Source organism: Lepisosteus oculatus, chromosome 11 (genome assembly GCF_040954835.1).
Source record: "Lepisosteus oculatus isolate fLepOcu1 chromosome 11, fLepOcu1.hap2, whole genome shotgun sequence".
In the NCBI taxonomy this organism is placed as follows: domain Eukaryota; kingdom Metazoa; phylum Chordata; class Actinopteri; order Semionotiformes; family Lepisosteidae; genus Lepisosteus; species Lepisosteus oculatus.
This window is the reverse complement of record NC_090706.1, coordinates 4,329,212-4,349,370: the sequence shown is the minus strand read 5'-3', so window position 1 is coordinate 4,349,370 and position 20,159 is coordinate 4,329,212. Positions and strand designations below refer to the sequence as shown.

Below are 20,159 nucleotides of genomic sequence, written 5' to 3'. Positions count from 1 at the left end.
CGGGTCAGGAAAAGTATAGAAAGTTGTCACACCGGGCGGCCCGTGGTTGCCCCAGGAGATGGGTAGTCCAGTGGCTCTCAGTCTAGTTGCCTTTTGGTCCCAGTCTCCCTTCCCCTGCCTGTCAGGGGCCAATCATCCACTTAATCCATATTCACTCATTTCCAGTCTAATCCCGAATCGCCACGGCATAGACGCGCCATCACTGGGCTACCAGTGGCAGTGATTTCCACTGGACATGGTGCCACACTCTTCTAGGATCTCGAATCACTGGACCATGAGCCCTCGCTCAGTGTTGTCCGCAGCAGCCCGCTGCGACTTCAAGAGCAAAACCAGTCTACTGCAAGTCGGCATTCAGTCTCTGGATCAAACTGCAGATACAGACACACCAGTCTGTAGCCAGCCGGCAGCCCTCGGCTTTCTCCGGGAAGCGCCGAATCCCTCCGCCTCTGGGTTCCCTCGGAAACCTCCGAAACCCCCTCTGAGCCCCCCGAGCTCTTGGGTTTCGGCCTGAACACCGCTGCTGCCTCTAGTAAAGAGCCCTGCAACAACGAAATGCTCATTCTTATTGAAGGTTTTGATAATGAGAGCAGGTTAAATCAAAACGTCATTGTACCTTTAGTCAATTGTAAACAATTGACTTAAACCTTTCTTGCAGTTTTCCATTGATTTGAAATGAGAAGTAACTACAGTATTAAGAGAATAATGCAAGCATAAATTGCAGGAAACAAATATTGTACTTCCTCCATAACTGTTTCTTTATGACCAGCATTATTTCTGCTACTACACTGAAAACCAAAACTACTATTATTTAAACCTATTTCTTTCAGAGATTTCTCTTTGGTGAAAGTGGAGAAAAAGACAATGTTTTTGATATATATACAGTGAGTTCCATAGAGTTCTGGAAAAATAAACAAGGAAGATCTACAATCCTGGATCTCAACGACACTGGTAGGAATTTAGAGTCTGTAGGACAGGTTGTGTAGGCTTTTTGATAAGTTCAAAGTAACATAGGATTTTCATCTTTTACTTTAAGAATAGTGTATATATAATGCATTAGGAAACAGGAAACCTCTTAATAACATTTTAAAATAGACAGTGGTTGGAATAATACAATTTAAGGTTAACAACTACAATTTTCAACTCAATTTGTCTCAGGTAGCTCAAACACTTCCCCACTTTTAGGAGCAGAATTACTATCATATTAATATAGAAATACTGTTATCATATGGGGTGGCATGGTAGTACAGTGGTTAGCATTGCTGCCTCTCAGTGCAGAGGCCTTGGGCTCATTTCCAGACCTCAGGTACTATATGTGTGGAGTTTGTATGTTCTCGTCATGTTCCCATGGGTTTCATCCAGGTGTTTCTCTCCCAGGCCAGAAACTGTCCAGAAAAAGGATAATTGGTCTGGGAAAGTTGCCCTTGGGTGTGTGTGTGTGCCATGTGATGGACAGGTGTCCTGTTCAGGGTGTACCTGCCTTGGGTGTACCTGCCTTGTCAGGATAGGCTCTAGCGTCCCTGCATTGGAAGTGCTGGGTCTGGCCCCTGAACTGGACAAAGTAGTTTATGTAATCATATGACACTTTAAGAAATGTAATATACATTGTATCATTAATATACCATTAATCATTAACTTTCTATGGTCACTTTGCTTTAAAGACAAATTGAAATGCCAGGTTACAGTTGTCTGGACTTTCAACTTTGTCCTCATGTAAGAAGTCAAAAACAGAAACAATTGTCTTTGAAACGTGAGTAAATAATGTGGAAGGCTGGTACAGTGGTTAATTTTCTGTTTAGAATAATGTAAAACCTTAAAGGCGAGATTAAACATGCCACCTTTTAGAATATGTTAATTTTTTTCTAGAAATACCTTTACTTCAAGAACACATCAAGGAGCTGTACGTGACACACTGTGAGAAAGCTGTCAGGGACTATGTGTCAGATGTCTCTGGGATTGTTTCATATCTGCATTTGGCAAAGGAGAAATGCAGCAGAAAGGTACAAATGTGCAATATGTTATTCATTCCTATTAGATATATATTAGTGTAACTCATGGTTACAAATGAATAATAAGTAAACATTATAATATAACATGTTAGGTTTCACAAAAATGTCTCCATAATGAGCAAGCAGGTCAGTTAAAGATGTGTCTTCCTCACACAACTGCTATGCCATTTAGATTATGAATTATTCAATTTTTCAAAATACAGTATCCTCAGAAAGTATAGGGAGTGCAAAACTCTTATTTTTGTTTTACAATGTGATCAAGAAATTAGCATGGATTATATGACGTACAATATAATGTGGATTTTATTTTCTTGCCTTATAGTTCTTGTTTCACTATGTAGCCTAAAATAGTCCCCAGAGTTAATGACACTGTGTGTCTTCACTGTAAACAAGTAAGGGTTCATTCCATGGTGAAAAGAAAAGAACAGAAAAGTTCTTCAGAAAGAAGGCTCCAAAGGTGAAATGTTGTTTCTTTTCATTATGGAATAAACCTTTACTTGTTCCTTTGCAGCCTGCGCATGCTGACGCAGCTCCCTACTTGAACATCCCCATTCGTTTACTTCTGGACTCCTAGTATTCTTTTGACTTGTACATGATAATTCCCTGAGACAAGGAGTCATCTTTGTTACACTTTCTTTAACTTTTTCTTTACATTATTGTATTTATTGTGGTGACTAAAATGAGCATAAAATTCAATACAAGGTCTTAACAGTGGCTTGTAAAGTTTGAGCAGTACTTCCTTTGATATAAACATTTCTTTCACACATCATCTTGATAAAGACTTCCACATGTAGCACCCAGATCCCTTTCATGAAGAGCTTCAGGCAACTAAAAAAAACAACCATGTAATACATACTGAATGTTCTTACTTCCTGTGTGAATCACTTTGAAATGATCAATGTTACATTGCATTTGACTCAAATGGAAAATATAATTAAATTGGATGCAGAATATAAAATATTTCCTTAACAAGGAGTTGGTATCTAAAACAGAATTCCCACCAAGTAGTTTGAGGATCAAACTCTGGACTCCTTTAAGAAAAGGCTGGATGAGATTTCAGATTCATTTAGATACTGAGCTATCAAAAAGCTATCAAAAGAGCTAGATGTGCCAAGCAGCTTCTTCCACTAGTTTGCAGCCTTATGTTCATAAATGACCTAATCTAAGTAAATATTTCAGCATGTCATTTATATTCTACTACTAACGTTTAAATCTTTTAAATGTAAAGTTTATATGAGTTCCTTGTGCACACCAATGTCTGTAATGCTCGTTATGTAACTTTTCAGAATGAAGATGATAAACTGTTCAAAATTCTAAGCAAGAACCTGGAGAAGATGTGTGACAGCCTGAAAAAGTTTTTAAACACTTCTTACAGTGAGCTTGGGAAGTACTTACAGGAAGGAGCACAACTAGCAGAAAAAAACTGCGTGAAGACTGCCAATAACGAAGTCCTGGAGCCAGTAAGACAAGTGATGTTTTCACTGCCTGTGATTTCTGCAGGTTGTGAAAGTGCAGCCCCTTAGCTTTTCTTTAAATAAGACTTTACTAATAATTACTTTTTCCAGCAGAAGTCTAGCTGGGTTTACTCTTACCATATGAAGCATATCATAATTTAACTTTTAAAATTAAAAATTAAACTGCAACTGACAATTTTTCTCAGGTATCTGGACTTGATGATGTCAGAAAATTTTGGTTTTGTAGAATATTATGAGTGTTTTATCTTTTTAATTCCAGCAACAGAAAGACCCCAGAGGTTATCACAAGACTCTCAAAGCTTTATGCAGGAATGCTGGAAGTTTCAGGTCTGCCAGTGGAAATATTGTTGATCTGAACTACACTCTGTCAAAACCTATGTATGAGAATGTAAATCACATCTTTATTAGCACCTTCAGGTGAGTACGTTAAGAATATCTCTACTGATAATATGCTCTGTTTTCCCAACTTTTATGATGCATTTTACTATTTTATCTTCTTTACTAAAATTTGGTATTTACTTTTTTTTTACAAACATAATACCAATGTATTTATTATTTTAGATTTGACAGAGGCACACGAAAATCAATCAAGGGAAACCTTGACAGTTTCCAGTGTGACTTTGTCTCAAGTGAGTGGCTGAACCATCACAAGAATTCTCCAACTTACCTGCGTCTGGTGTGCATTAAGACTGAGGTGAGGGGCAGCCTGTTTCACGGCAAAACACTGGAGAATTCTTTTAAGAAAGATTTCATGAGATGATGGATATATTGAGTCACCTAGGCTGAAGTAACCTTTGCTTGCTTACATAATAGAAATATGAAATGCAAATGTTATACAAAAATCAAATGCTATATTTGTACAAATTGCAATAATTTGTACTAATAATGCACTGTGAAACTAAACAAACTGTTCAAATAAAATGACCAGATGAGCAGACCTCTCTGTTTCACATATCCTATAACCTAAAGTGTTTTCTGGTTTTATTCTAGTTGAGACATTTACTGAGTGACTTGGAAAAGATTATTCTTAATAAGAAGAAAAACATCTATAATTCCCTGAGTGATTCAGTCAAGAATGCCATGCTTTCAGCTTACCAAGGTAAGAAGAACACAGCTACAGCATCTTTTAAAACTTTGATGCACCTATATATCTATAAAATCCCATTGACAAAAGCTGATGATAAAAAAGTTTAAGGGATGCCTGTCACGATCGTAATCTCTCCTCTTAAGGGCGCTCCAGCCTTTTGGTATTTTGGTTGATTATGTGCACCTGCCACCTGTTTTGTGTCTCATTATTTAATGCTGGTGCTCCTGCTATTCCTGGCTCAGCACTGGGAGATGGACGCCCGGAAGCCCGCCTACCAGCGGGTCCAGGGGAGACCCGATGGCACAGGCTTCACCACGGAGTCCTGACTGTCTGAGTCCGGGGCTCGGAGCGCCTGGCCTCGTTAGCCTGGTTTTATTCCCTATCCCTGTTAAGGTTTTTAACTGTGTTTGTTTCGTCTTGGTTGGATACTCTGGTTTTGGACTTTGGACTGCGCCCCGGATTCCCCCTTTTGGACTGTCTGGACCACTTTGCCCTTGCCATGACCCCTGAGCACCAGATCACTGTCGTCACGCCCCCCTGTCTGTCAACCCATCCAATCCTTCTGTACCTTCCCTGGGTCTCCTTCTCCACTTACTTCCGGATTATACTGTCTGCACAGGGTCCTGAACTACACTTCAGGACTGGCTCCCGTTACAATACCTACCGCAACAAATATTCCAAGCATTCACAAGCATTGAATTCTTGGATGTTGTTGTTCCTAGTGAAATATTTATCCGAAAACGAGAGAAGAATACAGGCTATTACACAAAAATTATGCTTACATGAAATACTACATGAAACTATCAAAACTAATATAATACGACACTTTTGTATTTCAGAGGGAGCATGCATTACTGGAACCTTTACTTTATCAAAGATTAAAGCAGCTCTTGAAACCCAGATTGAGTCACTGAAAACATGCATGTTTCAGGGAGCAAAGACAGAGATGCTGAGGCAGTTTAATGACATGAAGGTTTGTGTTCAATTGACGTACAGTACACCCTGCCAATTTAAGTTTTTAGATTGCAGTGTTTGAGACTTTGCTCAGTTCTACTAAGACTGGTAAAATAACTGATGGGTGAAGATATTTTAACTCTACATATATGCATAATGAAAACTGAGTTAATTAACTTGGTTATAAAATTATAACCATTCGTAACTATAAAAACACATTGTCTTCCTATTTATTGAATCAGTATTGGATTTTGCCAGTCCTCCTTCACTTCTTTTACAAAATGCCAGATGAGTTCAAGAAGTAGTCATTCAACCTTCTATCAGTATTTTGAATTTACAAAGTAAAGACTAAACATTTATCTCCTGTTTGAAATATTGATATTCATGTTTTTTATTTAATAACAGAAATTAGTTAATAACATCATATTCATTTTAAAGATACATCTGATTTCTCTTTGCTCTCTTTAGGAGATAATTGTAGAAAAACTGCAGAAAGAAATGAATACTTCACTAACTCTGTATCTAAGACAAATTCCAGGAGATATTTCTTTCCCAGGTAAGAAAGTGAACCACATCAGATAATGCAGTTTTCATGTTAGGATTTATTGATATAATCCACAGTCAGCTGAGGTGCAGACTAAACGTGAAGTTTAGTCCACCACCACCACTAAAAGTTTAGTTTACCAGCCGTTAGGTAGCTGGTGAAATGTAGGAAGCTGCATGGAAGAACTGAAAATCCCAACAGGAGTGTGATAGGAAATATGCTAAAAGGAAAAGAAAAATGAGGTGGAATTAAGGTAAAATTGTAGGCCATGGAAGTGGAAGAGAAGGTGGAGGGAAAGAAGGTCAAGAGAAATACTGTATAAACTGATGGATTAGAAAGGAAAGAGAAGGCCTGTGGAGTACGTCACATCTTTAAAGACTGCGTCTGAGGAAAGGAACAGGGGGATGGGATCTGTAGTGCCTGTGGCAGGCTCAGGGAGGGTGAAAGAGATGAAGAAACCATCAGGTCAGGCTACAGCAGGAACAGAGGGAGGAAGGAAAGCCGTCTCTGGGGGAGTCCAGCTGACCCCCAGCCTGTGGAAAGGAAACAGGAATCGAGGAGAGAAAAGGGAGCTCTCTGAGTGAAGGGTGTCAGACAGGTGAATGCTAAAAATACCCCAAACAGAAGAGAGGAAGAGTGATGGGGGAACAAAGGACACTGAAGAAGCTCGCCGTGGGGAGATCTGCAGCCTGGAACTCCACTGTATCGCTGGAGAGAGACAGTAGAGGGCAGACAAGTGCCAGCAAGCTGAGAATAGGAAGGACAGGAGAGTGAGAGAGGAGCTACTGTATGAGGAAGAGAAGCAGCTGATGTCGTCTGAGGTTTCAGAGAGAGAAAGTCATGAAAGAGATGAGTTCCATGAGCGGGAATTAAACCGGTGTGTTTGTGGCAGACTGGCAGTTTGAGAGAGCACCAAAGAGAGAGTCAGACCCATGTAATACATGTGACAGGGGTAAAGAGATTAGAGTACAAGGTGAGGAATTCATAATGGAAGAGTGACAGAACAAGTCATCTAAAACCCTCCTAAAATTAATACTAGATTGCTATGATTTCAACAAAAAGCAGCTTTTTTTCAGATTGCATTGTCAGAGGGATTTCAGTAGCCTTTTCCTCATGGCTGGGATGTGATTCCCTCAGTAAAGTTAGTTAAAGCCACATCAAACAGTATCTCAGGTTGCTCACCAACTGAGCTACTTAATTCTAGCTTAGTAAATGTCATCTATTGATCTATTTTATATGGATTAAATTCACGGTCTTGCTGACTTACACTAGATATCTACTGTATTTATAGGATATATGTTTTTGTTTATTATGACTAAATAATTGTTGCTTTTATCTGTAGATGTTGCAGAAGAGTTTGAGAGGATGAAGGAGTGCTGTAAAGCTTTGAACCTGCAGATTTTTATTTAGAAATCATACCCCTGGAAGAAGACCAATGAACATGGGTTGTGTCCCATGACTGCAGGACACAGAGCAGTGCTCTCTGTATTATTCATTTCAGATGGAGTATGCAGTTAAATACTTCCCTTTGCAATCTTTCAGTTTGTTTCATTCTGCATTTCGCATCAGTGCTATCTAATGTTTTCTACATTATTCTGCCACATTAGTGTCACTGCTGAGCAATAAAGTGTGTTCTTTAACTGAAGTGTGCTACACAACAGTTACTATCTGCACACACCTTGGAGAATTGATTTTCATTAAAAAATAATGTGTGCAGATTCAGATCTCATTATTCATGGTCATAATAAATTTCTTATTTTAGAGTAAGTCTTTTTCTGTATTCTTTTGTTAGAATTAACAAAACAATGTACATAGTAATACATAAATTACTGTACTTGGTGATATGGGTAAGTAAGTGAATATAATCAATGTTTTAATATCCAATTTTAATGTGTTTAGGGATAAAATAACATTTTAGTGGAGATAATGAGAGCCAATTAAGTGTAAACCAGGTTCTTAATTGCCATTGTGTTTATTTTCTTTTTATGGAAACTTATAACATGAATTGTTCTATTCAATATGTTAAATATGTTCAATAATCTTTGTTCATTTTGTTAACATAAAGAAGATTGTTAAAAAATAAAAAATACTCCATATCTAGGCAGTGTCTAGGTGTCTTCCACTTCTTAATGATCCACATCACTGTGCTCAAAGAGATATGAAGGGTCTTTGAAGTGTTCTTATACTCTTATCCTGATCTGTGCCTTTATACCACTTAATCCCAGAGTTGTTTTAAAAGGCTGTAAGGTATATAATTGTGTGTTGTTATAGAGCAATTCGTATTAATTCCAAAATCTTGTGAACCACAAGATATAATTGCTCATAATCAAGCCACCTAGTTAGTTGAGTGCCTTCTGTTAAAGTAGTTTTGTGCACCAAAATAATTTTAGATTTGACACAGTAAAGGGTTTAAATATTTATGCAATCATGCCTTTTCCATTTGTGTGTCATATTGCCTATTTACTTTTCTTTTTTTCTCTATTTGCTTTAAATGTGTGGTGTTGTGTACACAACAAATATTAAAAGATATTTAAAAGTGTTGATAACTTTTAAATGTGATAACACCAGGCTTTAAAGCAACAAAATGTAAGAACTGTGTAAGGGGCTGAATACGTTTTCAAGGTCCAGCATGTAACCACTAGGTGGAACTGCTGTTCTATGTTTCTTCTGTAATACTATTGCAAGGTCAAAAGTTGGCACCTGGATTCCAGGCTGGCTATGACAAGACTTTCCTACAGCTAATCATGAACCATCAAAGTGATAATTAGGCACTTAAGGGTCAAGTCAATAAACAATTTATCCTACGGATCACAATTCTGTAATCCCAGGAAATGGTAGTGCCAGATTTCACTACCCCTATTAATATTTATATACTAGTTCACTCTTCCAAATCCTGGTCCTGAACAACCCACGTCTTCTGGTTATGTTGAACAAAAACACATCCGTGTTTTTGATTGTAGAATATTTTATTTCAATTTTCTATCCTAAGAAGTTGTTTTCTTTTTTAAACTGGTGTTGTCCCTTCACTTATTTAACCATGTTGCTGAAATGTAACAAACTGGTCCTCAGCCTTAGGAAAGAAATCCCGGAAGTGTCTGACACTTGGTCATTCCCACCCTCGTCTCTTCACCAGAAACATAGTACTTTAGGGTGAGAGAGCAAACTCGTAATAAATAAGTTGAAGAGAGACAGTAATATTCTGTATGCTGGAACTGTCGGAAGGAATTTTTGAAACCAAGAAATAAATGCAGAAACCGGTAAACAGAGGTGAACAGAAAAATGAAAGGTTCTTTACTGATTAACACCCCAAGAAAGTGGTCCCCCGTTCCACTGTATTGACTGGAATTCAGGTTTTTGAGTATCACTTTAGCAAAACAGAAAGCATAATATCCAAAACAGATTTATACAGATAGAGAAGTCTAAGAACAATGTCAGCGAAATGGTCTGGTGTGACAAGTGCACCTCTCTGATCTTGAGATCAGGATTTTGAGACAGTAACAATTTTTGCATTTTGGTAACAGCATACAGTAGTTTTCAGTGTCCCAGCAGGAACTTTCATGGTGCCATTCACCTGTGCCGAGTCTGTGAAAGTGACACCACTCCTGTACCAGATTCAGTTCTGTTACATATAGGCGATGTATACTTGGAAAACTGCAGTACAGTGAGATATTTATTGCATCTTATATCTCATTTTCTATCTTATATCCTTTCCCTGATGGGTGCTTTTCATGAGCCTTCCCTCAGGTTGTCTTTGAGTGCTGTGATCTTTATGAAGAAGCTCTTGTTTGGAAATGCACTCTCACAGACAGTGCTATTTCTATTGGAATGAATTGAAATGTTTTAGTTGTACACAGATGGACAGTTGTTTTTAATAATAATAATAAAATTCCTTACAAACTCCCACTCAAAGTGCTTTACAGATAATGGGGACTCCCCTCCACCACCACCAATACATAGCCCCACCTGGCTGGTCTGTATTTGTATTTGACATTATGGAGTATTTTGTGTTGTGGTAAGAATTCACTAAGAAATCCATTTTGATTCCATGATAAGAAAATAAAGAAAATGCAATGTGAAAAATGCCAAAGAGGGTCAATACTTTTTCTAGTCATGGTATATGTACTGAAACACAATAATCCAATCCTTTTCCAGTCTTTTCCAATGCAAATCACTCCTTCACATGCACAAACGTCTTTCTTTTCCCTAAAGCTTACTTCATTGTATATCTACCCATGGAAAAGTGACGTATTGAGAAAATATTTTATTATCATTGTTTTGTTAGCCCCCAAACCATGAGGTTTGCCTTTTCTGGATACCTGTGTTTGAATTTGATTCGACTTTTTCTATATTGACATCAGCGTGGAAATAATGAACACACAATGTAAATGCTCTGATTTTTAAAATCTTTATTTTTGGCAAAGATAATAGTAAAAAATGCATAGCTTTAGTAATATACTAAAAATAATAGAGATACAAAGTCTTGAAATGTTGCAAAATACTATATTTGATATCCATTACAAAAACCTTTACTATCTTTCAGGAATCCACTTCCCCCTTAATGTCTGTGGGTGAAATTATGCATTTTTAATCTGCGTAGGTAAATGCACTTTACGTGGCCGTTTCCTAACAATATGCTACAATTGTCCAGTTGCGAATGCAGAATGGAGAACCTGGCCAGAGGTTTTGTAAGGGAAACAGGTTTCACCCGGGATACCTTGAAAAAGGAAATGTGTGACAGTGGTTCTAAACACGTCTTGCTGGCTCGGTCAAGTGTGACAGGATCCTGAATTTAGCAAGTTGCTACGCGGCAGTGGTACATCAGCACGGTGTTTCTCGAGTGCAGGGTTTCAGGCGAAAAACCGAGCGCCCAAACACACGCAGGAGAGTGAAAGCAAACATTTCTGAAGCAGTAACGTTGCCACACTTCCAATGAAATTAGACAGGAGCAAAACAGAAAATGATACTCATTCGAAGCGTAAGGTCTGTCACAATTGTAGCGTGTACAGCAAAAACAAGGAAATGCACATTGTGAGTCGATACAATTTTGGGATATTAAAATAGCAACATTTTCTGGCAGAGTTCTCTGCATTTATCCATCTCCCCGGCAGAGTGCCCATGTGTTAACGATGTCTATTTACAGGTATATACAGCATTTGGCATTTTCAAAACATCTGTAATTGCTCGTTTTACAAAATACACCTAAAAAAACACATAAAAGTATTGAAAAGGACCAACAGTTTTTACAGAGGCGACATCCCCGTGTAGTTCAGCAACAGTCTTTCTGGATCCGTGGGGTTTATGCAGGTTCGATCAGTCCGATCTCTTTGTCTATGTCATGGCAGTGCTATGAGGGCTTGAAATTGAAGGCCCTGGAGGACCCCGGTGCGTCTCAGCGCCCGGAGTACGCGCTCCTGGCAGGGGTGTCTGGGTTATAACTCCATCAGAGTGACCTGGAACTGGCCCATGACGTCAGTAATCTCTATTAAGAAGGCTGCGTGGTTGCTGTAGTGCTCTATGATGTTGTCGTCCATGTTCACGAAGATCCTGGGGGAGACAAAGGATTTTGTCAGTCCAAGGCTTGTATTTGCATGTGTGAGGAGACTGTAGTAACAGCTGATCTACCACTAGAAGGCACAAAACGACCTCCATCATTTGTAAAATGACATCATGAGTGATAAAAAGATTATTGTAGTTAGTTCAACATTCTCTCATGCTTAAAGGGCTCACACTGTATTAGAAGCGGCTGAGTTTTTGCTAGCAGTCTGGGAGGCTGTTTTGGGGGGAATAGTATTGCCCTTAAGGGTGTTCAGATCCATAGAGCCATAGAGCTTCTCCTTCTCCTCTTTATCATAGCGGGTCTGTGTAACACACATGTTAATGTTGCTGTACTTAGACACAGGGCATTTGCATAATTCCAGAAACAACAATTTTCCATTTGTGGGTCCCAGCTAAGGAGAGGAACTCTGAATTGTGGTGAACGACAGTAAAAGAAAATACAAGTCAGGTATCAGGGTAAAGGACTGACAGCCTGAGAAATGACACTGCTCTTCTCTCACCTACTGTATTGCACACAGGTGTCACTGTTCAAAGAAAAGTCATTCTTGGAAAAGGTAGGGCAGCCTAAAGTTCTCCACACCTTTAATGTGCAGCTGACAGCTTGCTTAAATGCCAGTACATTTCTCCACCCCAGTCTTCTGGTCAGTGTAATTCTTTAATAATTCCTTGCACATATAACAGTTTTCTAATGCTCCCCATGTATGAGCTGGCATCATCACTCTGTTCTCCTCCCCACTGAGAGCTGGTTTGTGGGAGTGTACTGGGGCACTATGGCCGTCGGTGCATCATCCAGGTGGGGCTGCACATTGGTAGTGGTGGAGGAGAGTCCCCATTACCTGTAAGTGGAGTGTCCAGAAGCACATGACTGAGTGCTCCCTGTTTGTTGGTGGACACAATTGCTGTTATCTGGTCTGTATTGATGTTGCACTTTAATCACATCGTGCTTTTGACTCAGTGTTATGTTCGCCCTGCTGTTCTACAGGGGGTGTGGCTATGCAGGCCCTTTCTGTTTTCCACGCCTTTGCTCTGCCTTGATGACTATTTGCTTATAGAGACACCCCTTGTGTTGCCTTTTAAGGCACTTGGACAGAACAGTTCATCCTCTCCAGACTCATATTACTTTCATCCCCAGTAAGTTTCATTTCATAGTAACTGATAGTAACTGATGTTCTCCAGTTTCTTTTGTTTACAGAGATAATTGTTTTTGATCAATCTGACCTACTGTAGCTTGTTTTTTAAGATCATTGAAGAAAAGAGTGGGCGAAGCTTGTTAGTTAATGGTTGAAGATCAATGCAGACAGGTAAGTGCATTTTTACTGTGAGAGTTATATTATCCATTAAGCAATATATTGTCGAACTTTCTGAGTAATTGGAGAAAAACGCACAATTTCATACACAGTGTAGATGCGTTAACAGCCTTCAGCTGAACATAATGTTGTAACGTAATTTTTTGTTATCTTTAGTATTGAAAAGTATATGTGAATTTTGAAATTGGTGATAAGACTGAATTCTTACCTGCAAAGTTCCTTTTCCATGGAATAGTTATAGCAATGTTTACTTTACAAAATAAGAAATCACAGGAATTAATGTCTCCTGGCAGACTTTGTCTGGATGCTTGTATCTACTGTGATAATTTAAATGGCAGAACATGTCATTGTTTTGCGTTCATCTACCTCAATCAATGAACTCTACACTATTCAAGAATTATTAAAACAGAATAAAAATTATTCTCAAGGGTAACATTTAACATAATATGCAAATCCCTAGCAGCATGTTTGCAATTAATTACCCCTCTATTAGTTCATCTGTATCAGAGTAACTTTGTTAAAGGTAAAAACTGACTCAATAATACTTTGATTCATGTATCAAGACGAGCTCCTTCACAGCAGTGTTCTCTCTAGATGCAAACAAAACATTTGACAATTTGTATTTTACAGTCTTAACCATAATGGATTCACAAATGTACAGCTGTATCTGTATTGCTCTCCTTCAGCCTTGGCAATGACAAACAGGCCAATTTAAAGACCTTTCAGATTGAACAGGGCAACTAGTTAAGCCTGTTCTTAATCCCCTGTGCTGTTTTTTACACGATACATTTACAAAGACTGAACAGTAAGACTTATACCCACAGTACCCCCCTGTTGCCTTACTCTTACAGCTGGTTGATCTTTCAATATGTGAATAGGTGCATGGATATGAGCAGAACAACTCAACAGCTTTCAGCTTATACTGCCAAAAGAATACCTTTGAATTTAGAATGACAGGAAAGATGTTGTGTGCAGGAAGAACAAAAATCTTGCAAACCAAAACCACATCCTATTGCAGGAAATGACACAAGCCTGTCACACAACCAACAGAGTCACAACAGAATCATACGTTTCTCTAAAGAGTCCTGTTGCTGGCAATATGTTAGCAGCATTATCTTGTTTAAATGCAAAATGATCTCATTTATATGCAATATATTTATTTTTCTCCTTTGTGCTAACAGACTTCTGCAATATTTCATTTATTTTGAAATGTATTACAGCAATATCAAGTTTTTCACGTTTCAAGTTCAAGTTCAAGTTCAAGCATACAGTATAATATATATATATACATTGTATGTACATATGTATGTACATTCAAAATTTAGGTATAGTTTGAAGTTATGATTGACATCTCTACATAGTAACTTATAACTCCTTCATATTTTAGTTTGTGAGAAATATATGATGAATACCAATTTTGGGATGTTTTCTTCATTTAAGGAGGGTTCTGTAAAATTATTAATTGATTTTTATCGTACATGTGGTGTCTTTATGCTAGGAAGAAAAAATGACTTTGGAAGCCAGGTTTCAAGCGAAAGTTACACTGGGCTGTAACATTAATTGTAGGCAAAAATGCCAAAATAGCGACATTTGGAGAAATGCATCTTTCCTGATAAGGTGCAAACATGGTTTTTATATAATTAAGTAAAAGAAATGTAAAATCATTGTATTTTTTGTGTTTTATTTTTTTATGGTACAGGTTATATGGTAGTCTTGAATAAGTTTATTTCAGTATTTGCAATTCAGATTGATTAACACTGATCATTATCATAACTCGCAAATCACAGCAGGAGAAAATGAAGTACAGGTTTCATAAAGGCTTGATCATTTAAATGTTATTCCACGTTGATATCAGAATATACCTTATATATGTATTGCACATTAAATTCTAGTATGTACAAAACATTTTAGGAATTATAAATACAAGTTGAATTTAGCATATGGCTTTCAGTAGCATTATAACCTAAGGACAATATTGACATTTCTACATGTTTAGTAAATGACAAACTACTGAATAAAAAGGTGGTGTTAAAAACATATTAGATTAAAAATTAAAATTGCTATTAGAAGGTTTATGCCAGTAGTAATTGGTGTGGGTCAGGGCGTGGTTATACAGACAGTAGAGATTATGAAATGTTTTCACACAGTTGTTCACTCGTAAAATAAAGCTTCATGGATGTGTTCTTATGAAGAGTCACCTTTATTGGAAAAAAATAATTCAACCCATGCTTCATGTTCAGAATGGAGAGAATAATTAACTCACAATCTATATTGTGTATCAGGAAGTTACACAATACCGCATATTCTGCTATTTGTTACAACTGCACTAACTAATGGAGGTGAAGAGGATTAGCCAATACAGTTATAGTTCCATACAATACAGGTCTGTCCAGGTCACTTGTTTTATTTTGTCTCTTGCTTCTGGTACATAATAGTTTGAGTTCACAATTTGATTTGAATTTTATCGGAATTATCACATTAACACAAACTAAAGTTGTAATAAAAGTTGCACTAAAAATAATCTTTCACTTCTGAATTGTTCAGACTTCATATTTCATATGTCAAAAGAAGGAAATAAATTCAAATGAAAACATTTCGTATTGGTAGTTTGCAAACCCATAAATTGAAGTGATAAGATAGCTTTTTCTCTGTTGTCATGGGAGGAGAGTTCTTATTGAGAATAGTATAATTGTGTGTAATAACCACCCAGAATATCTAATCTGAAGATGACAGCAGTTTCTAGTACAGTATATGGAAGTTGGCGATAGTTGAGTTGATCAGAAAGGGCATAGATGAGAGAAGATAAAGAAATAGAATGTTATATAACTGCTGCTCCTTATCATCTCTTACCCAAATTTAAACTATTAGAAAGTTTTAAAAACAGTTTACTACATTTAGAGTGGCTTTCAGGAATGAAACAAATGATATGAAATTTAAGGAATTACAAATTTTATGACAATGACAGTACACAGTTACACTTTAAAACATATCTGCAATGCCATGCTTCTAATCTCAAAAACAGTTGTCTCACTAATTCTTTCAGAGCCACAAAAGGTTATTTCCTCTGTCTACAGGAGAGACATGCAAAACAGTGAGGTGGCAGGGGTACCATTATATGAAATGTTACAGAAGCAGAAAAAAGATAGCATAGGGTCTGAAGATCACATGTAATGCAGCACATGTAAGTAGCAATGAATGTTATGATAGAAAACAAACAAAAAACATTTATTAAAATTAGTTTTTGCTGGAGTTTATATATATATTCCACTGCCTTTTGGTCTAACAAGAACCTGTTTACTTAGTTCTGCAGTTTGATTTATATTTATGTTGTACTAGTACATTTATTTAACAGGGAATATACACCATGCAAATCCAATAAAAGAAATATTTGTTTTGCATTTGTTTTGTTTTCACATTTTCATGTAACCATTCAATTTCATTTTTCAAGTGCAGAAGGTGAACCACAATTATGAGAGTAACATTTACTTTTTCTTTCCTACTCTGATAAGTGTAAGTTTTAACAGACCCAATACAATCAAATTGAAGAATATACTTATATAATCTTTAATTCTTATTTTTGTATTTTAGGCTCCTCAACAGAAAAGATAGTGTCTTGACAAACTGAGCTGATTACAAGGAACAGTCACAATGAGCAAGCCTGTTCCTTCTGCACATGTTGGTGCTGTAGCATTTGCAGTTCCTCAGAATCAATCAAACCTTCCTCCAGGAGTATACTCATGCAATGCAAACAAATGCAACTGCTGTAATTATTTGCATAAATGCATTAATACTTTTAGGAGCAAAACTAGAAACAAAGACTATCCCATTATAGATATTTTAACTTGCAAAACATCTAATATTATTTACGTTATTCAATGTAAAAAATGTGGCATACAGTATGTGGGGAAGACTACAAGCTCCCTGCACATAAAATTCAGAGGTCATAAAAGCAACATAACAAACCAATACAAGCAGCCAGTTGCTGAGCATTTCAACAGTGAAGATCACTCTCTGGAGGACCTGTCAATCTTTCCAATTGAACAAGTGATTGATCAGAAAACTTTGGGAGAAAGAGAGACACATTGGATCAATGAGCTTGGTACGCTATTGCCTGATGGACTGAATCTGGAGACATATGAAGAAGGTAATTAGAAAATAGAGGTGAATCTAATTTAGATAAATGAAATGGAGAGAAGAATACAGGCTATTACACAAATTAAATGTAAACATGAAAGGGTAATTTCTGTGTTGTTATTGAAGTACTGTAGTTCAATATTTCTCAACCAGCTCCCAAAAGTCTGCTTTTGAGAAACACTTAGGCTGAACATCTCTCGACAGCTTTTATAGAATTCAGTCTGTTATGTTACTGAAGGTTACAGCACAGACTGGTCAGCATTGCTCCGGGGACCAGGGGTTAAGATAGATGATTAATTAATTTATTTTAAGATTTTTTTATTGTATAATGATCTGTGAAGAACGCTTCCCTCAAACTCAATGAAGTGAAGGAAGCTTTTCAAAAACAGGAATCACTTGGACAATAAAAATATAGGAACACCAGCAGAGAGAACGTCGCATAATGCAGATGACAGAAAGAAAACTAAAATAATTAAAAACTGCAATTTGTATGGTCAATACGATTATATATAATTGTTAAATTACATGTCCAAAAACATTAAGTTAATCATTTGAAAGATTTAGTCTCCTTCATAAATTATTATAAAAACCGCTGGAAACTTTGATAGAAACAAACCATATGAAAAACACTGTACTGTGAAATGAAGGACTTGTATTTTTCATTTAAAGTGAGAAAACGTAAACGTGAGGATGGCCCAGATACTCCAACTAAAAAGAAAAAGAAAAGACACCCTGTTTTTTCACATCAAATAGAAAACCGGCTTAACATATGTAAGTGTTTTAAGAATATGTACTGTGCATAAACAATATCCAAGTTTATTCATACCCTTTATGAATCAAATGAAAAGTAAATAAAGTAAAAAAAGTATTTTCTGTAGGAAAGTCTAGGTGTATGCTATTTTTGATGCAAAAATAATAAATACACAGAACTTAGTTTTAACATATTTATAAGGTATGAATATATTTGACCTTTGAATATTTGTTTTTCAATGAGCTATGCTAGTGATAAAATAGCATTGTTGCCTCTCAGCGCTGACCCTGGGTTCAGTTCCAGCTTGAGGTGCTATTGGTGTGTATGTTCTGTTCTATGTTGAATGTTATCCCTGTGTTTGTATATTAGTATATCGCTGTGTTTGTATATTTGTATATTGCTCTGGGTGCTCCTCTTTTCTCTCACACTAGGCTAATTGGCTTCTGGAAAGCTGGGCCTGCTGCTAGTGCATGTGTGTTTGTCTGTGTGTGCCCTGTGATGGACACGGTATCTTGTATTCCACCTTGTGCCTGTTGTTTTCCGGGACATGGTCCGGCTCCACTGCAACCATGAATTGGATAGAGCTGTTAAAACGTGGAACAATGCAATAGTTTCATTCAGTATTCCCTTTCATACATTCTTAGCACATATTAATTTCTTTATTTATGTTTCTTTGTTTAAAAACCTGTGTAGGTGATATACACCTACATCTTCATCACTAGATCATGTTTTAATTAAAGTTTATCAAGAGTATGACTACATTTTCCACTATACATTCCCATGGGGCTCACTCTCGGTGTTAATTAATGCTGGATGTCATACTAAAAGGACAGTTTTCTATAAGCATTTGATGGGTGATCAAAAATATTGTGCTGTTCCCCCTGATGGTAGATAATCTATAAGAAATTACTTCTCACACACCAATGTATTAAAAGATTGCCTTTATATACTGTCAATAAGATAAAATCACTTTATTGGCCATATACAATTTCTTGCATTAGGAATTTGTCTTTTCACATACACCAACTTGCTCTCCATGGTACACACAGACAGGGAGAGAAGCTTGGGGTCCAAGCACAGAGTCAGTCATTTACACAGCACCCCTAGAGCAGCTGGGGTTAAGGGCCTTGCTCAGGGGCCCACCAGAGTAGGATTCCCCTGCCAGCTATGGGATTTGAACCAGCAACTTTCCAGTTGCAGGTACAGATCATTAGCCACAGAGCCACCAGTCTCCCCCAAACACTTTCCTCTGTGTGGTGAATGATATCTGGTGCAGCCAGTCCTGCTGAACAGAAACTTGTCTCAGTACTAGTATATATGGGAAGAGAATAAAAGTCAAATACTATATATAATATACATGGGGAATTAAAATGATATAATTTCAGATATTTGTTCTATACTCTTATTCACAGGCCATGACACTGAAGAAGAAGCAAGGACGATTATTTCTGAGCTTTCTGAGGCCCTTGAAAGTGTGAGAAGTAATGAAGAAGAAGGCATGAATTTCCTGGATACACTGAAGTAATAAGCTTTTATTTATTTATTTATATAATATATACTGTAAGTAGATTAAAGACAAATGAATTGAAAGCTTTTCAAAACTAAATATTTATATTCACACAGAAGAAATATTAATTGCTCAAATTAATACAGATTGCAATTAAAAGGTTTAAAAACATAAAATATAATATAAATATATAAAAGATATATTTGAAATGTATAACCTTTTCTTTTGTGACATGCTGTGACTTTTAACAATTGCATTTCATCATTTTATGCAAATATTTTGTGAGTTATTTTTATTTCAATATATCCTGCCCTGGGTGGCTCAGTGATACAGTGGTTAACAATGCTGCCTCACAGTTCTAGAATCCTGTGTTTAATAATTCCTGGAGAGCTATCTGCATGGACTTTTCCCAATCTTCATGTTGATTTCCTCTGGGTGTTCCAGCATATTCCCACAGTCTGGCACAGTGTGTCCTGCGATGGACTAGAATCCCATCCAAGTTGTATCCTGCCTTGCATCCAGTGCTTCCCAGAATAGGCTTCAAGTCACAGTGACAGTGAATTGGATAAGCAGTTATTGAAAGTGATCTAATGTGATGTCCTTTCCTTGAACCATCCATCAAGCATTGGAAAATTGCTTATTCTTTGGAAAAGCCCAGAGCCAATCCCAGAAGCATCATCAGAGGGCTGGAGTACACCGTGGGCCAGACACAAGTCCGTCAGAGTGCACACATGCATACACACCATGGACAACATAAAGACACATAATAATCTATCATGTATATCTTTGAAAGGAAGATGCAGAGCCCAGAGAGAAAACATGCTCAAAGTTTAATAAA

The 20,159-nt window shown here is 37.2% G+C and overlaps 1 protein-coding gene across 5 annotated transcripts in view; it reads left to right on the top strand.

The window, feature by feature from the left end:
• Positions 1–20,159, top strand: part of nuggc.1 (nuclear GTPase, germinal center associated, tandem duplicate 1) — a 56,423-nt gene that overhangs the window by 19,289 nt on the left and 16,975 nt on the right. For 2 of the 5 annotated variants that reach the window (XM_069195534.1, XM_069195533.1), the window contains 3 exons: positions 828–948; positions 1,864–1,997; positions 3,293–3,466. In XM_069195534.1, the coding sequence (XP_069051635.1) occupies positions 828–948; positions 1,864–1,997; positions 3,293–3,466 (429 nt within the window). The other 3 variants (XM_069195531.1, XM_069195532.1, XM_069195530.1) reach the window with 3 other exon arrangements.